General features: G+C 28.3%; 2 protein-coding genes across 2 annotated transcripts; both read left to right on the top strand.

Annotated features, from left to right (window-relative positions):
* The first annotated feature begins 227 nt into the window (after positions 1-227).
* LOC131178339 (agamous-like MADS-box protein AGL18) lies at positions 228-2,041 on the top strand. The gene is made up of 7 exons (XM_058143297.1): positions 228-409; positions 577-658; positions 743-813; positions 887-986; positions 1,328-1,369; positions 1,521-1,639; positions 1,945-2,041. The coding sequence occupies exons 1-7, from the start codon at positions 228-230 to the stop codon at positions 2,039-2,041; spliced, it is 693 nt and encodes a 230-aa protein (XP_057999280.1).
* Positions 2,042-8,433: 6,392 nt separating this feature from the next.
* On the top strand, positions 8,434-10,429 carry LOC131178500 (agamous-like MADS-box protein AGL15). The gene is made up of 7 exons (XM_058143462.1): positions 8,434-8,615; positions 8,799-8,880; positions 8,965-9,035; positions 9,109-9,208; positions 9,534-9,575; positions 9,694-9,862; positions 10,183-10,429. The coding sequence occupies exons 1-6, from the start codon at positions 8,434-8,436 to the stop codon at positions 9,844-9,846; spliced, it is 630 nt and encodes a 209-aa protein (XP_057999445.1). The 3' UTR covers positions 9,847-9,862; positions 10,183-10,429.
* The last annotated feature ends 10,563 nt before the right edge of the window (positions 10,430-20,992 follow it).

Here is a 20,992-nt window from a genome sequence, read left to right as displayed (position 1 = left end):
CGCTAGAAATAGAATCCAATCTGTCACCTTTTCATGACCTATACGAATTCTGGTCAGCACACATAGTTATATATAGTGACTGTATAATTAAGTAATTTATTAATTATATTTCTTCTTCTTGCATCTGAACATGTATATATATATATAGATATATTCCCTTCCTCTGATTACAGTGTACTTTTGTTTGCCAAATACCCTTTAATTAGATGGCAAAAGAGATGAAAACAATGAGCAGAGGCAAGATAGAGATAAAGAGGATCGAAAATGTAAATAGCAGACAAGTCACCTTCTCTAAGCGACGCAATGGGTTGCTCAAAAAGGCCAAGGAATTGTCTGTTCTCTGTGATGCTGAAGTTGCTGTCATAGTCTTCTCTAGTACTGGGAAGCTATACGAATTTTCTAGCACTAGGTAACTATCTATCTATCTATTTTTCTTTTCTCTCTTTCTTTATATATGTTATTGTTTTGATTCTATAATCATATATATATATATATATGTACCAGTAGAATAAATGTTTGAACAGTCTCTAGTAGAGGTTCATTTTCTTAACACCAATTGTTTGTTTATTTTGGAAGCATGGAGAACACTCTCACAACATACTGCAATGGCGTGGATTTAGAATGGCTTGAACTTTCTACTGATGAACATGAAATAGAGGTATGTTCACAACAAAAACACATATTTTGAATCATTTGAGAGTCCCTTCTGAAAATAATGATTGTTTTGTGAGAATCATTTCAGAAACAAAATACACATAGGGCAAAAGTGAATGCACTGAAAGATGAAGTCTCAAAACTACGGTTGACATGCTTGTAAGTGATGATGAATTAGTCTGAATATGATGCAATTAATCTTCAGTTTCTAATAATCTAAAGTTTTTTACAGGCAGACGATGGGTCAACAAATAGATCGCCTGAGCTTCAAAGAGCTGCACCACCTAGAACGTCAATTAAGCGAGGGGTTACTCTCTGTTGAGGATAAGAAGGTAAAATTTTAATATAAACGTTTAATCAGTATCATTAATAATTAGTCTTATGCATTAGAAAATGTTCATATGAAAAATCTGGATAAAATTGAAATTTATTGACAGTTAAAGTTTTCATCTAGTAAAATTTACAGATAGTGAGTTGAAAACTATAAACAGTTTAGTACATTACATTACATTTTACTTTTGTAATAATTGAGCCCCTGGTGGTTTTATTATTTGCAACAAAGTAGTCCCATAAAATATCTATATATCAAATTAACTAGCTAGAAATTTCGGCAACATGTATGTTATCGCCTTAATTTCCGTTTTTAATATAAAAATATTTTGATTTTCATCAGGAGCAGAAGCTCATTGAAGAGAATGAAAAGCTGCGGAAACAGGTAATTTTAATTAATGACAAATCTTATTTAATGAAACATTTGAAGGTGTAAAATATTTTTCATATGTGATAGAATTTTATGTACTGATTAATTAATTATAGGTGGAGGAGCTTCAACAAGTTCACCATTGTCAAAATCAACATTGCTGGAGTTTAATCCATTTGAAAGGAGATCCTCTGTTGCAAGAACTGCCAAAACTGCTAGCTATGATGGAGGAGAGAAGGAAGAAGAAAGTGATAATGATATTTCAGTGACTTTATTGCAACTGGGGTATGTTCCATTTATGCGTTTCCATATATACTTGTTTAAAATTTAGATTAATTTAAATAAAATATGGATTTTTTAAAAAATTAATTCTATTTATTTAATTTTCTTTTCAAAACTTTAAATTGACAAACGGTTAAATTAAATTATATGAGTCATTAGTTTAACATTCAATTGAATCTTCATTTTTATCATTTTAAATTTTATGTAAACTAAAATAACATACAAATTTGAATCAAATTAGTGAAATGAATCAAAATTATTATCCCAGATCTTAATTAATCATTTTTTAAACTTTTTTTTTTTAACAGGCTGTCTTGTGAACGTAATAAGAAGAGAAAAGCAAATAAGAATGAATTCATATGCAATGATTCAGGGGTCAGGTTGGCTCAGAGTGATTCACTATGAGAAGAAGTCATTCTATGCGATTGTTGTATCATTCTAAAATTCTTGTCATGAAAAGAAAAATGCTTGTCATGAAAATCTGACATCAAAGCATTTTAATTTCTTTTCACTTGATTTTTGGTCATGAATTGAATAATATCATGGATTTTTTTGTCACTGATGTAGCATCAATTGGAACATGATGATTTACTTTAAAGGTAATAAGACACAGTAAAGACAAGTATCAGAGAGTGCTTTGATACTTATGAATGTGCATTTACATCTTATAAATATTTTGATATCGATGCTAGGGGTGTATAAAGAAACTGCTAAATTAAAAAACTGGATCAACTCAAATGAACTTAAGCCGAAATCAATGATTTTATACATTTAAATATTGGTTATGTTTTGAAAAAAATTATAAACTGTTTTTATTTATTTATTTATATTTTGAGTTAATATAGTAAAAATTTAATATATATATATATATATATATATATATATATATATATATATATATATATATATATATATATATATATATATATATATGCAAAAGGATCGATAAAAGTTAAATTATAGAAGTCTAAAAAGTGTTAGAAGAAGTAAAGATTGTAAAAATCGAATCTGACTCACTTAATGTGAAACTGAACGTATATGATTATAAAATTTCAGTTTGAATATCGTTAAAAATGAATTTTTCAATTTAGTTTAATAAAATGCAATGAATGAATTTTACAGTTTAATTTAATAAAATACAATGAATCCGCCCAAATTGAACTATGTACTATAACATTTTTTGGCCAATTAAAAAAGTAACAAGAGCTCATGAAAAAATAATTTTAAGGGCCCATAAGGAGGAGGAAGAAGAAGAAGCTCCACAAACCACTAGCCAAATTTCCCTTTGCTCCCTTCCTTCACTTCCACTTTTCAAATCAACCCATAAACCTACAAAATTCAATAGTTAAACACCCATTTCAACAAAAACCCTAACCCTAAACCCATTTCCCACTTGCAAGAGTAGTATATTCAATTTTCAAATGGGTAAGTTCTTCCTTCTTTTCTTTCTAATTATTAAATTTTATTTTGATATTCCATTGTTCTATAGTAATTTCTTGGCATGAGATTATGAGGGAGATAAATTTTATATTAGATTAGTGAGTAAATATTTGTTTTGAAATAATTGGTTTCTAGGTTTGATGAAAATGTATTTTCTTGCTTATTAGGTGTGTGCTCTTTAATAGGTGAAATTAAAAGTTTGTAATTTTTTATATTAGAGGATTGCATTTAAGTTTTTAAGCCTTAAATACTCGGTCGAGAATGGAAAAAATTAAAGTATGAGGTGGTTGATTTTGGAACTAATAATAGATATTAATTATATTCATGCTGGCAAGAATTTTGATTTAATTTTGGAAGAGATTTTAGCATGAAGTGCTTAAGGAAAAAAAAGTCTAGAAAATAATAATAATAATAATAATAATAATAATGAAGAAGAAGAAGAAGAAGAAGAAGAAGAAGAGAGCGAAGCAGGAGCTCCTTAAACCACTAGCCAAATTTCCCTTTGCTCCCTTCGTTCACTTCCAATTTTCAAATCAACCCATAAACCTGCAAAATTCAATAGTTAAACACCCATTTCAACAAAAATCCTAACCCAAAACCCATTTCGCCCTTGCAAGAGTAGTATATTCAATTTTCGGATGGGTAAGTTCTTCCTTCTTTTCTTTCTAATTATTAAAGTTTATTTTGATATTCCATTGTTCTATAGTAATTTCTTGGCATGAGATTAGGTGTGTGCTCTTTAATAGGTGAAATTAAAAGTTTGTATTTTTTTATATTAGAGGATTGCATTTAAGTTTTTAAGTATTAAATACTAGGTTGGGAATGGACAAAATTAAAGTATGAGGTGGTTGATTTTGAACTAATAAGATATTAATTATATTCATGTTAGCAAGAATTTTGATTTAATTTTGGAAAAGATTTTAGCATGAAGTACTTAAGGAGAAGAAAAAAAATATTGGATGGAGGAGGAGAAATAAATGGAAGAAAAAGGTGGATTGTTATAAATATTTTGTGCAGGCCTCAAATGGGCATTTTTAATTAATTGTAATGTGTTGAGGACTGTTGAGCTTTTGGAATGGGAAACGTCTGGTTTATGCCGAAATGTTCTTGGATTTTTTTTTTAGAATTTTTGAAAATTAGTCATGCATTTCTCATTCCATATTCTCATTCTAGATTTAAATTTCTTCCTTAATTCACTTTTTTTTTTTTTTTTTTCTCTCTAACCTTAAGAGAGGATCCAATTTCTATTGTAGATACTACGGGTGCTCCACTAGTTTAGGCTCTATTTGGTCTTTAGAGGTGAGTGAATAAATATATAACAATGGCATTTTATTAGATGCATCTTTATGTATTTTATTTTCTTTATGCAAAAATGAAATTGATAATGGTAGATATGTATTTTTTAATAAATAAAATGAGAATTTAATTTTATAACTGAATAAAAGGCCGAATACACTATAAGTATACACAGAATAGATAGCACTTTGATAACAGGTAGTTTATTTTCAGCTTAGCTTATATTTATACTATCTTTAGAATAACACTTGATATACACAGAGCCTTTGGAGCATATATAAGATGGTCACCCATTGAGGGTAGCTTTGTACATGTGTATGACTAACATTTTGCTTGCTTTTGTGCCGTTAGTGTCATCATAGAGCCTAAGACATCAGCATTACTCTCAGATTGTTAGCATTTTTATTTTTATTGGGCTTGAGATGCCAACATTATCTATAAGGCAGCATGTTATGAGTGTATATGGATTTTACAAATTTTATGATATTTTAGCAAATTATTTTAGAAACATTGTCACAACAAATATTTTATTTCAACATAATTATGTAATTTGAGATGTATGATATTTATTCAGTTGACTTAATTTGTCATGGTATGTGGCATTAATAAGTACAAAAACATTGTTTGTTCTCCCTTTGTTATTTATTTGTCCGCTCACTGAGTAGTTGTACTCACCCTTTATATTGTTTAATATTCCAAATTCTTTTTGGTAATTCTACTGCTAGCAGCTCTTGTTCATTAGCATTATCCTTTCTTCCACTTCACCAACTATAGAGTCTAGTGGAGGTTTGGCCAACAAGTTCCTTTTGTAAAACTCTGGTTCTTTTTATATTGTAATATATTAATTTATATGCTTAGGTTGCTAGACATTTATGGTCTATAAAATTATTCTTTTGATCCTCACAAAGAGGATAATTATACTCTGATGTAATACTTATGCTTCGTTGGCATGAAGCCACTTCCTAGTATATACTTCCATGTTTTCAATAGGTTTATACATGTTCAACTAGCTATATTTTTAAGGGTGACTCTATCAGCTTTCCAAGCCACATCTATCTTTATGGTATAGGGATGGGTATGACATTTAATTGCATTAGAGCATAGGTTTATAGGTTCTATAAGCCCTTCTACTTCTAGTGTCAATGTTATTGAGTATATCCTGATATTTTGTTCCTTATATTTGTTTTATAGGACAATGCCACCCAAAGTAGTTGGTAGTAGAGGCCATGCAGCTCCCTAACCCTATCTGCAGCTAGAGTAGTGTGTACATACCCTCGAGATACACCCAAGAGTATATCTCGAGGGATTAAAACACTCTCTTTAACAAATCTTGATTTCTTTATTTCCAATTTTGTTTCATATTAGAGAAAACAACAGGAGATTTAAAATTTTCAAATTTATTTAAGTTATAAGAAAACCAAACTTATAAATTTTCCATCTATTTGGAATTTCTCAAATAACGAAATTTAATTTCAAATTTCAAGACAAAAATCGTACAGAGTTTTCTTTAAAATTTTAAGTAATTGTAAGTGACCTGTTAAAATACCTGTCAACATTTATCATATTAATCCAAGACACATATGAAATCTATGTGGTTTCTTTCACAACCAATCTCACAATGACCATAATGTATACACACATCTCATTAATTGAAAATAAATTTTCATACTAAGAAATTTACAGTATGTGCATATGAAAGTGTTTACAAGATACAAAACTTGTTATAACATCCATGTAGTTTGTAGATTTTAAATAATTACACATTAAAGGATTACATTACATAACCAAAAATGACTAATACAATGTAATCACTTAATGTGTACAAAACAACAAGGTGTCTTCTCAAGTGTTGAGCAAAATGCTCCCTTACGCGTTCACTCTCATGTCGGCTCTTTATCCTTTCTTTTATTACCTACGGAAAGTTCAAACAACTCTCCCCTAAGCAACTTGCTTAGTGGTGCTATAACTTAATGATATTATATCAGACAATATGTATGCAAATCAATCATGCATAATCTGATGAATCATGTTTCTAAAAATTTTATTTCAATAATACATGTGCAATCCTACACAATTTAATAATGACATGATATAGCTTTTAATTACATAGAATTCTTGCATGATCAAATTAATAATATTTATAATTAAAGTGCATAGCATTTCATGAATAATCTTTTTCACATACCCCTTTTCATTTATTTTTTTAGCCCAATTACAATGTCTAGACAATTCAAGTGACAAGTATCCTCATCATAGCATAAGCCAAGAACCCTCATCATGGCATAAAGCCAAGTACCTCATCATGGCATAAAGCCAAGTTATTGCGCATAATTTCAACAATTGACTAGTCAATTTCCTCATGCCACCTATTTCTAGACTTGTAATAGGTATACACATTATCAATATTACATGTAATTTATTCAATCAAGACATGCTCACTAATTTCCCCTTTTATTTATAACTCATTCACAATCAATATCATTAAAAACACACAATTACATTTTTCAATCAATTCTAGTAAATAGGGTAGCAAGTTTAAAATTCTACCAAAAATCATAGAAATAGGGTTTTATTGCCTTATTTTTTAGAATTCAACTTTCATATGTCTCTTTTAATCTCCAATTTGAATCATATCAAAATTAGGTCTACATCTTAAGTTATGAACAAAAATGTGCAACCTGCTCTAGACTTCAATCACATTCAGAGTAGTAATAGGAAATGTAAAAATATCACTATGAAGCCCGCAAAATCGATTCTTAGCCATAACTACAAAGTTTCAGGGCATTCATTAAGCTTTCCAACAGTTCAAGAATCACAGCATTTCAAGTTTTGTAACACAAGATATGAATTTTTAAAATTGATTGTCCTGCTTCTAGAAACCATCAGGTCAATTTTCTAGATTTAAGCAATAAAAATTTTTGCCTTCAAACACCAACTTAACAGGTCTAACATGAAACTACCAAGTTTCATAGACATAAATATCACAACAATCCAACTTTCCTAACTTAATTTATGAATTTTTAAAAATGATTGATCCTGCAGCCTACTGGCAGATTCAAATCTCCACACTCACACACAAGCTATTATTTTCATCAATTTGCATATCTTCCTTATCCCTAATGAACTCTTTACTCGAATATGATAAACAACATAGATTATGGCACTAACTTTTGTTGTGAACCAGCTACTCTCACTGCACACACAACACCCCCCCCCCCCTCCCTCTTTTCCTTTTAATCTCCACCAAACCCTTTAAGGAGTTAGGGTTCTTCAAGCTTGATTCACCTAGTCTCTTGCTCCCTTTGCTTAAGTCTCCGAAAATGGGTTGATCAAGGGTTTTTGCTTGAGATTCTCTCTTCAAATTTGAGAGAATTTGGGCTGTTGAAAGAAAATAAAAGAAAGGAGGAAGAAGGATGAATGGCAGGTAGCTTTAGGAGGATGAAGATAAGGCTGATTTTTATTAGTTTTACCCATTGGTCTTTCATCCTTTACCCATTAGTCCATGAGGTGTTTCCTATTATTTTTAATCTTTTCTCAAAACTTTATAATTTATTTAAGTTAGTCCTCTAATCTTTTGTTTGCCCCTTAACTTATTAATTAATTTAATTTGGTCCTCTAATCAAATCTTTTATTTTTTTAATAGGAAAAGAAGATATTGAGTTTTGAATGTATAATCTTATACTCTATGAAACATGCATGCACTCTATTATTTATACTATAAAAGGTTTTCTTGGTGCATGCATGTAATTAAGCACCCATGCGTTAAATAGCAAAAGTTCCAAAAGAGGCAAATATATACCTATTGCCTAAGTAATTAGAAGAAACCTAATTTGGATAAAATGCTAGAAATAGAATCCAATCTGTCACCTTTTCATGACCTATACGAATTCTGGTCAGCACATTTAGTTATATATAGTGACTGTATAATTAAGTAATTTATTAATTATATTTCTTCTTCTTGCTTCTGAACATGTATATATAGATGTATTCCTTTCCTCTGATTGCAGTATACTTTTGTTAGCCAAATACCCTTTAATTAGATGACAGAAGAGAGCAAAACAATGGGTAGAGGAAAGAGAGAGATGAAGAGGATTGAAAATTTAAATAGCGAACAATCCACCTTCTCTAAGCGACGCAATGGGTGGCTCAAGAAGGCTAAGGAATTGTCTGTTCTCTGTGAAGCTAAAGTTGCTGTCATAGTCTTCTCTAGTACTGGGAAGCTATACGAATTCTCTAGCACTAGGTATCTATCTATCTATTTTTCTCTCTCTCTGTTTTAAAGATGTTATTGTTTTGATTCTAAAATCAGTTATACATACATACTTACATATACACACACCCACACACACACTAGCAGAATAAATGTTTGAACATTCTCTAGTAGAGGTTCATTTTCTTAACACCAATTGTTTGTTTATTTTGGAAGCATGAAGAACACTCACACAAGATACTGCAAAGGCGTGGATTTAGAATGGCTTGAACTTTCTCCTGATGAACATGAAATAGAGGTATGTTCGCAACAAAAACACATATTTTGAATCATTTGAGAGTCCCTGCTGAACATAATGATTGTTTTGTGAGAAACATTTCAGAAACAGAATGCACATAGGGCAAAAGTGAACGCACTGAAAGATGAAGTCTCACAACTACGGTTGACATGCTTGTAAGTGATGATAAATTAGTCTGAATTTGATGCAATTAATCTTCAGTTTCTAATAATCTAAAGTTTTTTACAGGCAGATGATGGGTCAACAACTAGATCGCCTGATCTTCAAAGAGCTGCGCCACCTGGAACGTCAATTAAGTGAGGGGTTACTCTCTGTTGAGGATAAGAAGGTAAAATTTAATATAATATTTAATTAGTATCTTTAATAATTAATCTTATCTATTAAAAAATGATCATATGAAAAATCTAGATAAAATTGAAATTTATTGACAGTTAAAGTTTTCATCTAGTAAAACTATAAACAGTTTAGTACAGTAAGTTTCACTTTTGTAATAATTTAGCCCCTGGTTGTTTTATTATTTGTAACAAAGTAGTCCCTTAAAATATATAGATTGCAGCTAATTAATCAAATTAACTAGCTAGAAATTTTGGCAACATGTGTATAATCTCCTTAGTTTCCTTTCTTTTTATATTAAATGTTCTGATTTTTGTCAGGTGCAGATGATCATTGAAGAGAATGAAAAGCTGCAGAAAAAGGTAAATTTTAATTAATTAATCAATTAAATTATGATAAACCTGATTTAATGAAACATGTCAAAGTGTAAAAATATTTTCATATTTGATAGAATTTTATGTACTGATTAATTAATTATAGTGGAGGAGCTTCAACGAAGTTCATCATTGTCAAAATCAACATTGCTGGAGTTTAATCCATTCGAAAGGAGATTCTCTGTTGCAAGAACTGCCCAAACTGCTAGCAATGATGGAAGAGAGAAGGAAGAAGAAAGTGATAATGATATTTCAGTGACTTGACTGAAACTGGGGTATGTTCCATGCATGTCCATATATACTTGTTTAAAATTTAGATAAATTTAAATAAAATATTATTTTTTAGAATAATTAATTATGTTTACTTAATTTTCTTTTCAAAAATTTAAATTAACAAACAGTTAAATTAAATTATATGAGTCATCAGTTTAATTTTCAATTGAATCTTCAATTTTATCCTTTTAAATTTTATGTGAACTAAAAAAAATTACATACAAATTTGAATCAAATTAATGAAATAAATCAAAATTTATTATCTCAAATCTTAGTTAATTTTCATTCTTTAAAACTTTTTTCTTTTTGTTGTTCTTACAGGCTGTCTTGTGATGGTAATAAGAAGAGGAAAGCAAGTAAGAGTGAGTCCATGTGTAACAATTCAGAGAGTCAAGTGGGCTCAGAGTGATTCACTGTGAGAAGAAATCATTTTTATGCAATTGTTGTATGTAGAAAGAATAGGTTTTAATTTTTAATAAAGATGGAATTCATATGAACTCCATCATGACTAATTACCAAAATCGCAATGGTACTCTAAAATTCTTGTCATGAACAGAAAAATGCTTGTCATAAAAATCTGACATCAAAGCATTTTTATTTCTTTTCACTTGATTTTTGGTGATGAATTGAATAATATCATGGTCTTTTTTTTTCCCCACCGAATTCATAATAACTCTGTTGTAGCATCAATTAGAACATGATAATTTAGCTTTAAATGTAATAAGCAGGTTGCTTATTCACATAAATTTGGCGAGAGCCAAACAAAAACTTTTGGTTGAACAAAAAGGGAATGGGACAGAGTAAAGACAAGGATCAGAGTGCTGCTTTGATACTTATGAATGTGCATTTACATCTTATAAATATTTTACCATCGATGTTAGGGGTTTACAAAAAAACTGCTACATCAGAAAAATCGATCAACTCGAATGAATCTAAGCTGAAGTTAATGATTTTATACATTTAAATCTTGGTTACATTTTGAAAATAATTATAAATCGAGTTCTCAGTTTGATTTCGGATTAACATAATAAAAATTTAATCTAAACCATGTGTGTATATATATTATATTAAAGAAACATAAAAATAACATTATTTTATTTTTTATTTTTATTAATTAATAAATTTTAAATTAATATATATATATATATATATAAGGTTGGATGAGAGTTGAATTATAAGTCGAAAAAGTATTAAAAGAAATGAAAACCATAAAATAAATCGAACTCGTTTAATATGAAAATTGAATATATATTATTATATAATTTAATTTGTTCATATTGGTTTGAATATCGTTTTGAATATTGTTAAAATCAACTTCTTGAATTTGGTTTAATGAAATACAGGAAATCCATCCAAATCTAGCCATGTAATATAACATTCTTAGCCCATTAAACACGTAATAAGAGCCTATGAAAAAATAATTTTAAGGGCCCATAAGAAATCTCTAGAAAAAAAAAAATAAAAAAAAAAATAATAATAATAAGCTAAAATGAGCAGATGAGGGCTTAGTCCAATTTTTTTTCGAGCAGAAGCAGGAGCTCCTCAAACCACTAAGCTAAATTTCCCTTTGCTCCCTTCCCTCACTTCCAGTTTTCAAATCAACCCATAAACCCGCAAAATTCAATAGTTAAACACCCATTTCAACAAAAACCCTAACCCAAAACCCATTTTCCACTTGCAAGAGTAGCATATTCAATTTTTAAATGGGAAAGTTCTTCCTTCTTTTCTTGCTAATTATTAAAGTTTATTTTGATATTCCATTGTTCTATGGTAAGTCCTTGGCATGAGATTATGAGGGAGATAGGTTTTATACTAAATTAGTGGGTAAAATTTTATTTTGAAATAATTGGTTTCTAGGGTTAATGAAAATGTAATTTCTAGCTATTAGGTGTGTGCTCTTTAATAGGTGAAATTGAAAGTTGATATTTTTTATATGGAGAGGATTGGATTTAAATTTTTAAGTCTTAAATACTAGGTTGAGAATGGAGGAAATTAAAGTATGAGGTGGTTGATTTTGGAAATAATAATGGATATTAATTATATTTATGTTAGCAAGAATTTTGATTTAATTTTGGATGATATTTTAGCATGAAGGAGGAAAGATATGTTGAATGGAGGAGAAGAAATAAATGAAAGAAAAAGGTAGATTTTTATAAATATTTTGTGTAGGCCTGGAATTGGCATTTTAAATTAATTGCAACATATTGAGGATTGTTGAGCATTTGGAATAATTTTAGGGAAACATCCGCCGGAATGCTGTTGGATTTTTTTTTTTTTTTTAGAATTTTGAAAAATGAGTTATGCATTTCACCTTCCATATTCTCATTCTAGATTTAAATTCCTTCATTGATTCTTTTTTGTTTTCCTCTCTAACCTTAGGAGAGGATCTAGTTCTGTAGTAGATACTATGGGAGCTCCACTGGTCTAAGCTCCATTATATATGTTTTTAGTACAAGTGAGTAAATAAATATATAACACTAGTATTTTATTAAATATATCTTTATGTATTTTATTTTCGTTATGCAAAAATGGGAATGGATAATGGTAGATTTGTGTTCTTTAATAAAAAAAATGATTAACTTTACAATTGAATAAATGGCTGAATATACTATAAGTACGCACCAAATAGATAGCATTTTAATGAGAGATGGTTTATTTTCAGCTCAATTTATACTTACACCGTCTTTGGGATAACGCTTAATATACACATAGCCTTTGGGGCGTATATCAAGTGGTCATCCTTTAGGAGTAGCTCTACACATGTGTATGACTAGCATTTTGATCGCTCTTATGCCGTTAGTGTCATCATAGAGTCCAAGATGCCAGCATTGCTATCAGGTTGCTGGCATTTTTATTTTTATTACACTTGAGATGCCAGCATTATCTATAAGAAAGCATGTTATGATTGTATGCGGATTTTATAGATTTTATGATGCTTTAGCAAATTTATTTTGAATCATTGTTACAACAAATATTTTATTTCAACTTAATTATGTGATTTTAGATATATGATATTTATTCAATTTTCTTAATTTAGCATCACATGTTATATTAATAAGTATAAAAACCTTATATGTTCCCCCTTTGTTATTTATTTATCCACTCACTGAGTGGTTGTACTCACCCTTTATATTGTTTAACATTTCATATTCTTTTTGTTGATTCTACTTCTACCAGTTCTTGTTCATTAGCATTGTCCTTCCTTTTACTTCACTAACTATAGAGTCTAGTGAACGTCGAGCCAATATTTTCCTTTTGTAAGATTCTATTTCTTTTTGGATTGTAATATATTAATCTATATGCTTAGGCTACTAGACATTTATGGTCTATAAAATATTCTTTTAATCCTCACAGAGAGGATAATTATGCTCTAATGTAATAGTTATGCTTACTTAGCATGAAGTCACTCTCAAGTATATTCTTCCAAGTTCTGAACATGTTTATACATGTTCAACTAGTTATATTTTTAGGAGAGACTCTGTCAGTTTTTTGAGCTACATCTATCTTTATGGGATAGGGATGAGTATGACATTTAATGGTATCATAGCATAGGTTTATATGTTCTATAAACCCTTCTACATCAAGTGTCAATTTCATTGATTATATCCTGATATTCTGTTACTTGTATTTGTTTTACAGGACAATACCACCCAAAGTAGTTGGTAGTAGAGGCTATGGTGTCAACCATGGCCGTGGTGCTTATAGAATTAGATTACTTAGTGTTGGCCAACCTCATAGGAATCCTGTAGTTCCACCTCCAACTCTAAAAGAGGTGGCAGATCATGAGTTACATAAGAGTGGAGATGAGCACGATAATGCCGCTTCTCATGGGGTTGTATCGGTGCATATCCAGTTACACTAACACCACCAGCCCTAGCAATTGCACCTCCTTTTGCACCTACAGCTGCACCTCTTGTTCCACCTATAGCACCAGCAATCCCTTTTCTGTTGAACATAGATCTTAGTGCTTTTGTGGCACAGGTAGTTATAGCAGATATTACAGCTAAGCCTACAGATCCATGGGAGGTAGTGGACCATGATAGACGTTTGGAGGCTTATGAATTTGAAGGTTCTTCTAATGCTGATATTGCATATAATGGTTGAAGAGAATGATAAAGGTATTTGATTTGATGAAATTATCAGATACAGATAGGATGGATAATGTACATGGGCTACTATAGGGTAAGGTAGATAGTTGATTTGATGGCATACACCATAGACATGGGACTAAATTGACATGGGATAGATTTATGTTCCAATTCTATCATGAGCATTTGATTGAGAGCTACAAGAAAGGGAAATAAGATGTTCTTTTCAGGTTATTTTAGGGAGTCTTTTAGTAAGGGAGTATGTTGACCAGTTTGAAGATCTTTATTATTTGTTTTAAACATCTTGCCTTCTAAGGAAGCTAAATGTGACAAATTTAGACAGAGCATGCATGTTGGCATTAGATCATCCATGATTTGGTTTAAGGGTGGTAATTTCCATGAATTAGTAGAAATAGCTTTGAATGTTGAAAAAGTGAAATAATAAGAGAAAGAGTATGAAAAGAAAATGAGTAGGAAGCATAGGCAAAGTTCCTCACAAGGATTCAGAGAGAGACAAGCTAAGAGAGGAGGTAGTTTATCTCAGTCTAAAGTTGACTATAGTAGTAGTGGCAGAGGTTCACTTATGAGTACAAGATAACAAATTACTCAACCCCAGGCTAGTCAGGGTTAAGTGGCATAGTCAATAGGTAGTTCCTTCAGGGCACAGAGAAAAAAATAGGGATAAGGAAATAGTTCTGGCTTGTTATTCTAAGAAAATGTTTACACCCGTGCCTTGTCATGATTCATTCTGCTTCTTCTCTTTTGTAAAATAAATATTATAATTAAAAATTTAATCACTCACAATATGGGTTTTTAATAGGCCAAAACTATATAATGGTCATGGGTCTATCTAACTTAATTCTAACACTTCATAACACTATATCACATCATATACATCATTTAAATTAGATCAAAATACAATTTAAAACTTGAAAAAAAAAAAAAAAACAAGAGCTATCTAAGTTTGGTTTTTATGGTTTTTATCTCAGCTTGGAGTTCTTCGATAATTGAAGTGAGAGTTTTGACTTTGTTAGTTTTGGCTTTTTTGCAGAATAACTGTGAGATCATAGGTGTTGTTGGCTTTAGATAGAATAGTACTAGAGGATGAGGCTTCAAAGGATTCCTGAAGCTTTATAAGATAATTTTTTTGGACTTGGGGATCTTGGATATGATTTAGCACATCAAGGAAAAACATTTGATCTTTTGTAAGCATGTTTAGTTATTTTTTCGATTCCCAAAAGGCATTTGAAAAATCAAAGCAAACAGTATTTCAATCTATTTTTGAAGAAGAGAAATCTTTTTCTGGAAAACAGGGCTTTGAAGCTGGTGTTCTATTATATGAAGAGAAATATCTTTCTTTAAATCTTGAAGTTCTCTTTATTTTGATAAAATCAAACAGTTCAACAGGTTTTCATAAAGAGAGCAAGCTTTGATAATACTCAAGTTGCGAGTTTGAGGCTTTTCAATAAAAGGAAAGACAATTCTTTTACCTTTAAGCTGAGAAGAAGTTGAATAACGACAAAATCTTCTTTTTGTTTGGCTTGGAGCTGTCTAAGTTCGGCTTTAATGGTTTTTATCTCAACTTGGAGTTCTTGAATAATTGAAGTGGGAGTTTTGACTTTGTTGGTTTTGGCTTTTTAGAGAATAGCTGTTAGATCATAGGTGTTGTTGGCATTAGATGGAGCAGTACTAGAGGATGAGGCTTCAAAGGATTCTTGGAGCTTTTGAAGAAAAAAGAAGAAAGTAAGAAGAAGAAGAAGAAAGAAAAAGAGAGATGAGGAAAGCTTACAGAATTGGAGAGATGGAATGATAGTTTTTTTTTTTTGTTCTCTCCTCCCCTCCCTCTCTTGTTTTTTCTTCCTTTCTGTGAGGTATTTATAGAGTTTAGGTTAATAAATTATATAAGAAGTTTATGCAATCACTAATTAAAGAGATTTAAGAGTCTTGAAGAGGAAAACTTCCTATTTAATTTCCAATTTTCTTTAAAAATAAAAAAATTATGGGCTTTTATTTATTTAATCAAAATTTCCTACAGGGCCTTATTCACCTTAAAGTGCCCAATTAGGTCTAATTAAGTTTTTTAATAAAACAAATTCCCAAAATTAAATTTAAACAAAAAATAAATTTCATTAAATTTAATTAAATATTTTTTACTCTTCAAAATTATTTTTTTCCAAAAAATATGACATATATATGATTATCCATTTTTAATACCTCTAAATATATCTCACAGTCATATAATTTTTTTCATTATCGGGTTCCTCACGGCCTAATGCATATGCCCATAAGGTCATAAAAATAGTGGTCTACAATCATCTCAAATGAATGTGAGATATTTAAACACCCACTCACCCTAGGACTGAACACCTAAAACGTGAAACAATTATGAGTTATATAAGTTGCCATGATCTTACCAGTATGATCAATAAAGTATAAATTGTTTTTATGAATAACGTAATTTTACTATATTTTAATAAAATAACAATAAAAACCTCTTTAATATGAAAAAAAAAATTAAATAAGTTATTTTTAATTAATTACATCTCAAATTGATTAAAAGATGTATTACTAAAATAGGTGAAAATGATTTATCTTAAATTAATTAAGAGAAAAATTTGAATGAAAGTTGATTCAATAATAATAATAATAATAATAATAATAATAATAATTAATCATTATTTAAAAGTCAAGTTAATTACGGAATAAAATTTAAATTATAATTAATGTATTAAATTAGAAAAATAAAAATTGTACATTACCATCGTGCATAGCTCAGATATTCCACTAGTATTAATATATTTTCTTCAAATTTTGTATAGATACGCAACTCAACAATATTTTTAAACTGGATCATTTAATAGGTTGATTGCTTCACAAGTTTATCCCTATAATCATCTTAATTTATTCAATAGCAAAAAAGTTTTAAAAATTATAATAAAAAATAACGTGATAAAATATACATTAAATATAAAATTTAATTGGACTAAAAGGTTGTATGCTTGATTAGTTATCCGATTTTTAAAACAATATTGAAGATTTTAATAATTAAATGTCTGTTAGATTGAGCTTGAAAAGGAAAATAAAACGTAATTTTAAATACCAGATTATGATAGATTCAATCAACAATTCTAAAATGTTGGTTTTCTTTCATATATAGGCAAACTTTTTTTCATTGTTTATCCGAAGGGGAATGAATCTACAATTAAATGAAGGGAATTTTGTAACACCAACTAGTAATTAAATTAGCAAGCTAGCAAATCATTACAAGCATATCTAGAATTTATAAGAACTTAATTAATTACGATGCGTAACTAATTAATTTAGCCATATAAAACATTCCAAAATTATAGAATTTCTGAAATGTATCCAAGAATAAATAGTGTATAAAACAAAGTTGGCAAGTAAAGTATATGGATTTACTTCATATATTCATCAAAAACAACCTCAAAACTGCCTATCAAAACCTTCATTATTCTTTGTCAATTATCCACCCAATACTGGTAAGGACATGTTAGGAGTCGCCCTTTGTCAAAATTTTTTAGGCTTGTGATCAAAAAGTAAGCCATCTTTCACACACCATATTTAGGTCTATTTTTATATATCTTACTAATTAAATTGGATAATGGCCAAAAAAAATTCTGAACTTTACTCGTTTTTATAATTGTATTATAATTTTTTTTTTAAAAAATAATTGCATCCAGGACTATTGATAATAGTGCAACTGTGCCTGCCATTGCCACTCCAATAGAAATTAACAGAATTGTCATCTTAAGTATACTGATCCTCAAATTAAACTTAAATCCCAATAATCTAACCTAATTAAAAGAGATAAATTATTGAGGTGACAATTTTAATTTAGGGATAAACGACTATATATTTTTTAATTTATGTGGCATTCTCCTTTATATTCTTTTAAGTATCATTATTGTTGCCATTACTACCTCAATTTTTATGATTTAAATAATTATTTCTATATCAATTGCTTAAATTTATCATTTAAAAATTTATTATATTGCTTTTTTTTTTTATCAAAGATATAAATACATTTTTTTTTCTTTAATGTTCATACATCTCATAATATGATTATATTTAGCATGGATTTTTTTCCTTTTTTTAGGTAGCATGCGCCATCAAACGTTATATATTAATTTATAAATCTATGAATAAATCTTTACTAATGTTAGTTGAATCATATTTTAATAAACTAATTTTAGAGTGATTAATAATTTAATTAAATAAAATTGAATTAAGATTTTAGGATTTCTTAATTATTATAATTTGTAAAAATTTATATATAAAATTTAATTAAATAAAATTGAATTAAGATATTAAAATTTCTTAATTATTATAACTTATAAAAATATTTTCGTTTAATATATATATATATATATATATATATATATAAATAAAACAAGAGAAATAAAATCTGACAGAATTAATTTGATATCAAAATAGTTTTACCTGATGAGAATATTAGTTATATTTAATTGATATTTATTTTAATTTTTAAATTTGTATAAATATCGTTTTATTATTTTTTTAAAGTTTTTAATATTTGAATTAACTATAAAGAAATTTGTAAATGATAAATTTTAAATTTGTAAAAAAAAAAATGAAATGCTATTTTAAAAATAAAAATTTTAAATACATCATATGTGGTACACAAGTATTTAGCTTAGTACAAATATATTTTCCTCAAATTTAGCATACATACGCAAGTCAACAATATTTTTAAAATCGGATCCTTTAATAAGTTGATTGATTCATCAATTGATTCATCAATTTATTCATATAATCTTCTCAATTTGTTCAATAGTGAAAATTAATCAACTAAAAATTTAAAAATTATAACTAAAAAATTATAAGGTGATAAAATATACGTTAAATATAAAATTGAATAGGACTAAAAAGTTGTAGGCTTGATTTCCAGTTTAACTAGTTAATCCCATTTTTAAAACAATATTAAAAAATTTAATAATTAAATTTTTGATAGATTGAACTTGAACCGGAAAATAAAATGTAATTTAAATGCTAGATTATGAATAGATTCAATCAACAATTCTAAAATGTTGGTTTTCTTTCATATATAGACATTTTTTTTTTCTTTTCTTTTTTTTTTTAAGGGGAAAGAATATACATTTTTAAATAAATAGGTGATTTATAATACTAATTAGTAATTAAATTAGCACACTAGCAAATCACTTCAAGTATATCTAAAATTTATAGGAGCTTAATTAATTGAGATGAGTAACTAATTAATTTAGCCACCTAAATCAATCCAAAATTGTAGAATTTCTTAAACGTACCCAAGCATAAATAGAGTGTAAAACAAAGTTGGCAGTTGTATAAAAATTTTCTTTCCTTATTCATCAAATACAATTCACAACTCCCTATAAGAACCTTTCATTCTTAACACTTGCTATTAGTAGTGCACCTTCTAAATTCTCTGCCAATTTTGGTAAGGACATGTTTGGAATCACCCTTTTATTTTCCTTTTCTTTTTTTTCCTTGTCAATATGTTTAGGCTTTTGATTATAAGTAAGCCAGCTTTCATACACCATATTTAGGTCTAGTTTTACATATCTTACTAATTAAAATGGAATAATGGGAAAAAAATTTCTAAACTTTACTTATTTTATAATTACACCCTAAACTTTTTTTTTTTTTAATAATTGCACACTGAACTATTGACAACAATGCAATTGTACTATGCCGTTAATCACACTGTTAAAAATTAATAGAACTGTCATTTAACTATGTTAATCCCCAAATTTACCTTAAATTCTAACAAGAAATAAAGCTTAATTTGCCTCTTGTACTGACACTCTATTTGGGTAGGGGTGAGGGAAGGATAAATAAGGATAAGAAGAGGTAAGTAACTATTATAACCATGTTTGGGAAGAGGTGAGTTAGTAAATGGTAAGGGTAAGTAAAGGTAAGACTTACCCTCTCTTACCCCTCAAATCCTAATTTTTTTTACACCCTAAATTGGGGTGCAAGTAAGAGGAGGTAAGAGCTGAAAATTACTTTATTTTTTATTTTTCTATTGTATCCTTAATTGTTTATTAAAAATTCAATTATACTCATTAAAAATAAACCTAGCGTACCACTATAAATAAATGTCTTCTCTCTCAAGTGGCCAAACATATTTTCTCTGCTCTCAATTATTTATTTTTTAAATAGTTTGCCGCAATTATTATACTTCAATTATTTTTTTTTATTCTTTCAATAGTTTGTTCCAATTATTATGTTTCAATTATCATTTTTTTTTCTAAATAATCCATTCTTTATTCAATCTTTGTTAGATTTATACATTATTGTTTTGATTTATTAATTTTATGATTTATTGATAGTGGACTATTATTATTTGCAAATTTAAGATTTATCATAATGAATTTACCATTTAATAAATCATCTAATAGAAAATGGTATTTTTGTACTTCCAATAATTATTTACCCTTCTTTCACCTCTTTCTAAATATAAAAAATATACATTACCTCTCCTTATATTTCCATTAATTCACATTTTTTTAAATATGAGATTTTTTTTTATTGTAACCCTCCACACCCTTCCCCTTCTTTACCCTCCCTTATCCTTTCGTTAATTATCTTTCCCTCGCCACATCCAAACAGAGCCTTACTGGGAAGGTCCAATTCAACCCACTTTTAACTTTTGATCCAATTTAACCCATAAGTTTTGGTTTATGCTTAAATTAGCCCAATTGATTAACATGCACCATTTTTTAATATTTAATTTTTTTAATATTAAACATTATTTTTATATTTTATAATCAATTAAATAAAAAAAATAAAAATATTATTTTTATTTTTTAATATTATTAATTAAACTGAAAATATATAAAAGCCATTTTTATATTTTCATATAATTAATAAAAATTATAATTATAATTATAATTATAATTAATTTTAATATTTAAATTAAAACATTATTTTTATATTTTATTTTTTTAATTTAAAATTAAAAATTATAATTTAATAAAACTAAAAATATAAAAATATTATTTTTTTGTTTACATATTATTA

The sequence above is a fragment of the Hevea brasiliensis genome, chromosome 3, assembly GCF_030052815.1.
Source record: "Hevea brasiliensis isolate MT/VB/25A 57/8 chromosome 3, ASM3005281v1, whole genome shotgun sequence".
NCBI classification, from domain to species: domain Eukaryota; kingdom Viridiplantae; phylum Streptophyta; class Magnoliopsida; order Malpighiales; family Euphorbiaceae; genus Hevea; species Hevea brasiliensis.
The sequence above is the reverse complement of the archived record's forward strand: the minus strand, read 5'-3'. Positions and strand labels throughout refer to the sequence as shown.

Excerpts from the sequence above, each read along its gene's own strand:
- LOC131178339 (XM_058143297.1), top strand. The coding sequence starts at position 228 with ATGAGCAGAGGCAAGATAGAGATAAAGAGGATCGAAAATGTAAATAGC. Across the intron at positions 659-742 it reads CTGATGAACATGAAATAGAG|AAACAAAATACACATAGGGC; the intron begins GTATGTTCACAA and ends GAATCATTTCAG. Across the intron at positions 1,640-1,944 it reads GTGACTTTATTGCAACTGGG|GCTGTCTTGTGAACGTAATA; the intron begins GTATGTTCCATT and ends TTTTTTTAACAG.
- LOC131178500 (XM_058143462.1), top strand. The coding sequence starts at position 8,434 with ATGGGTAGAGGAAAGAGAGAGATGAAGAGGATTGAAAATTTAAATAGC. Across the intron at positions 8,616-8,798 it reads TACGAATTCTCTAGCACTAG|CATGAAGAACACTCACACAA; the intron begins GTATCTATCTAT and ends TTATTTTGGAAG. Across the intron at positions 8,881-8,964 it reads CTGATGAACATGAAATAGAG|AAACAGAATGCACATAGGGC; the intron begins GTATGTTCGCAA and ends GAAACATTTCAG.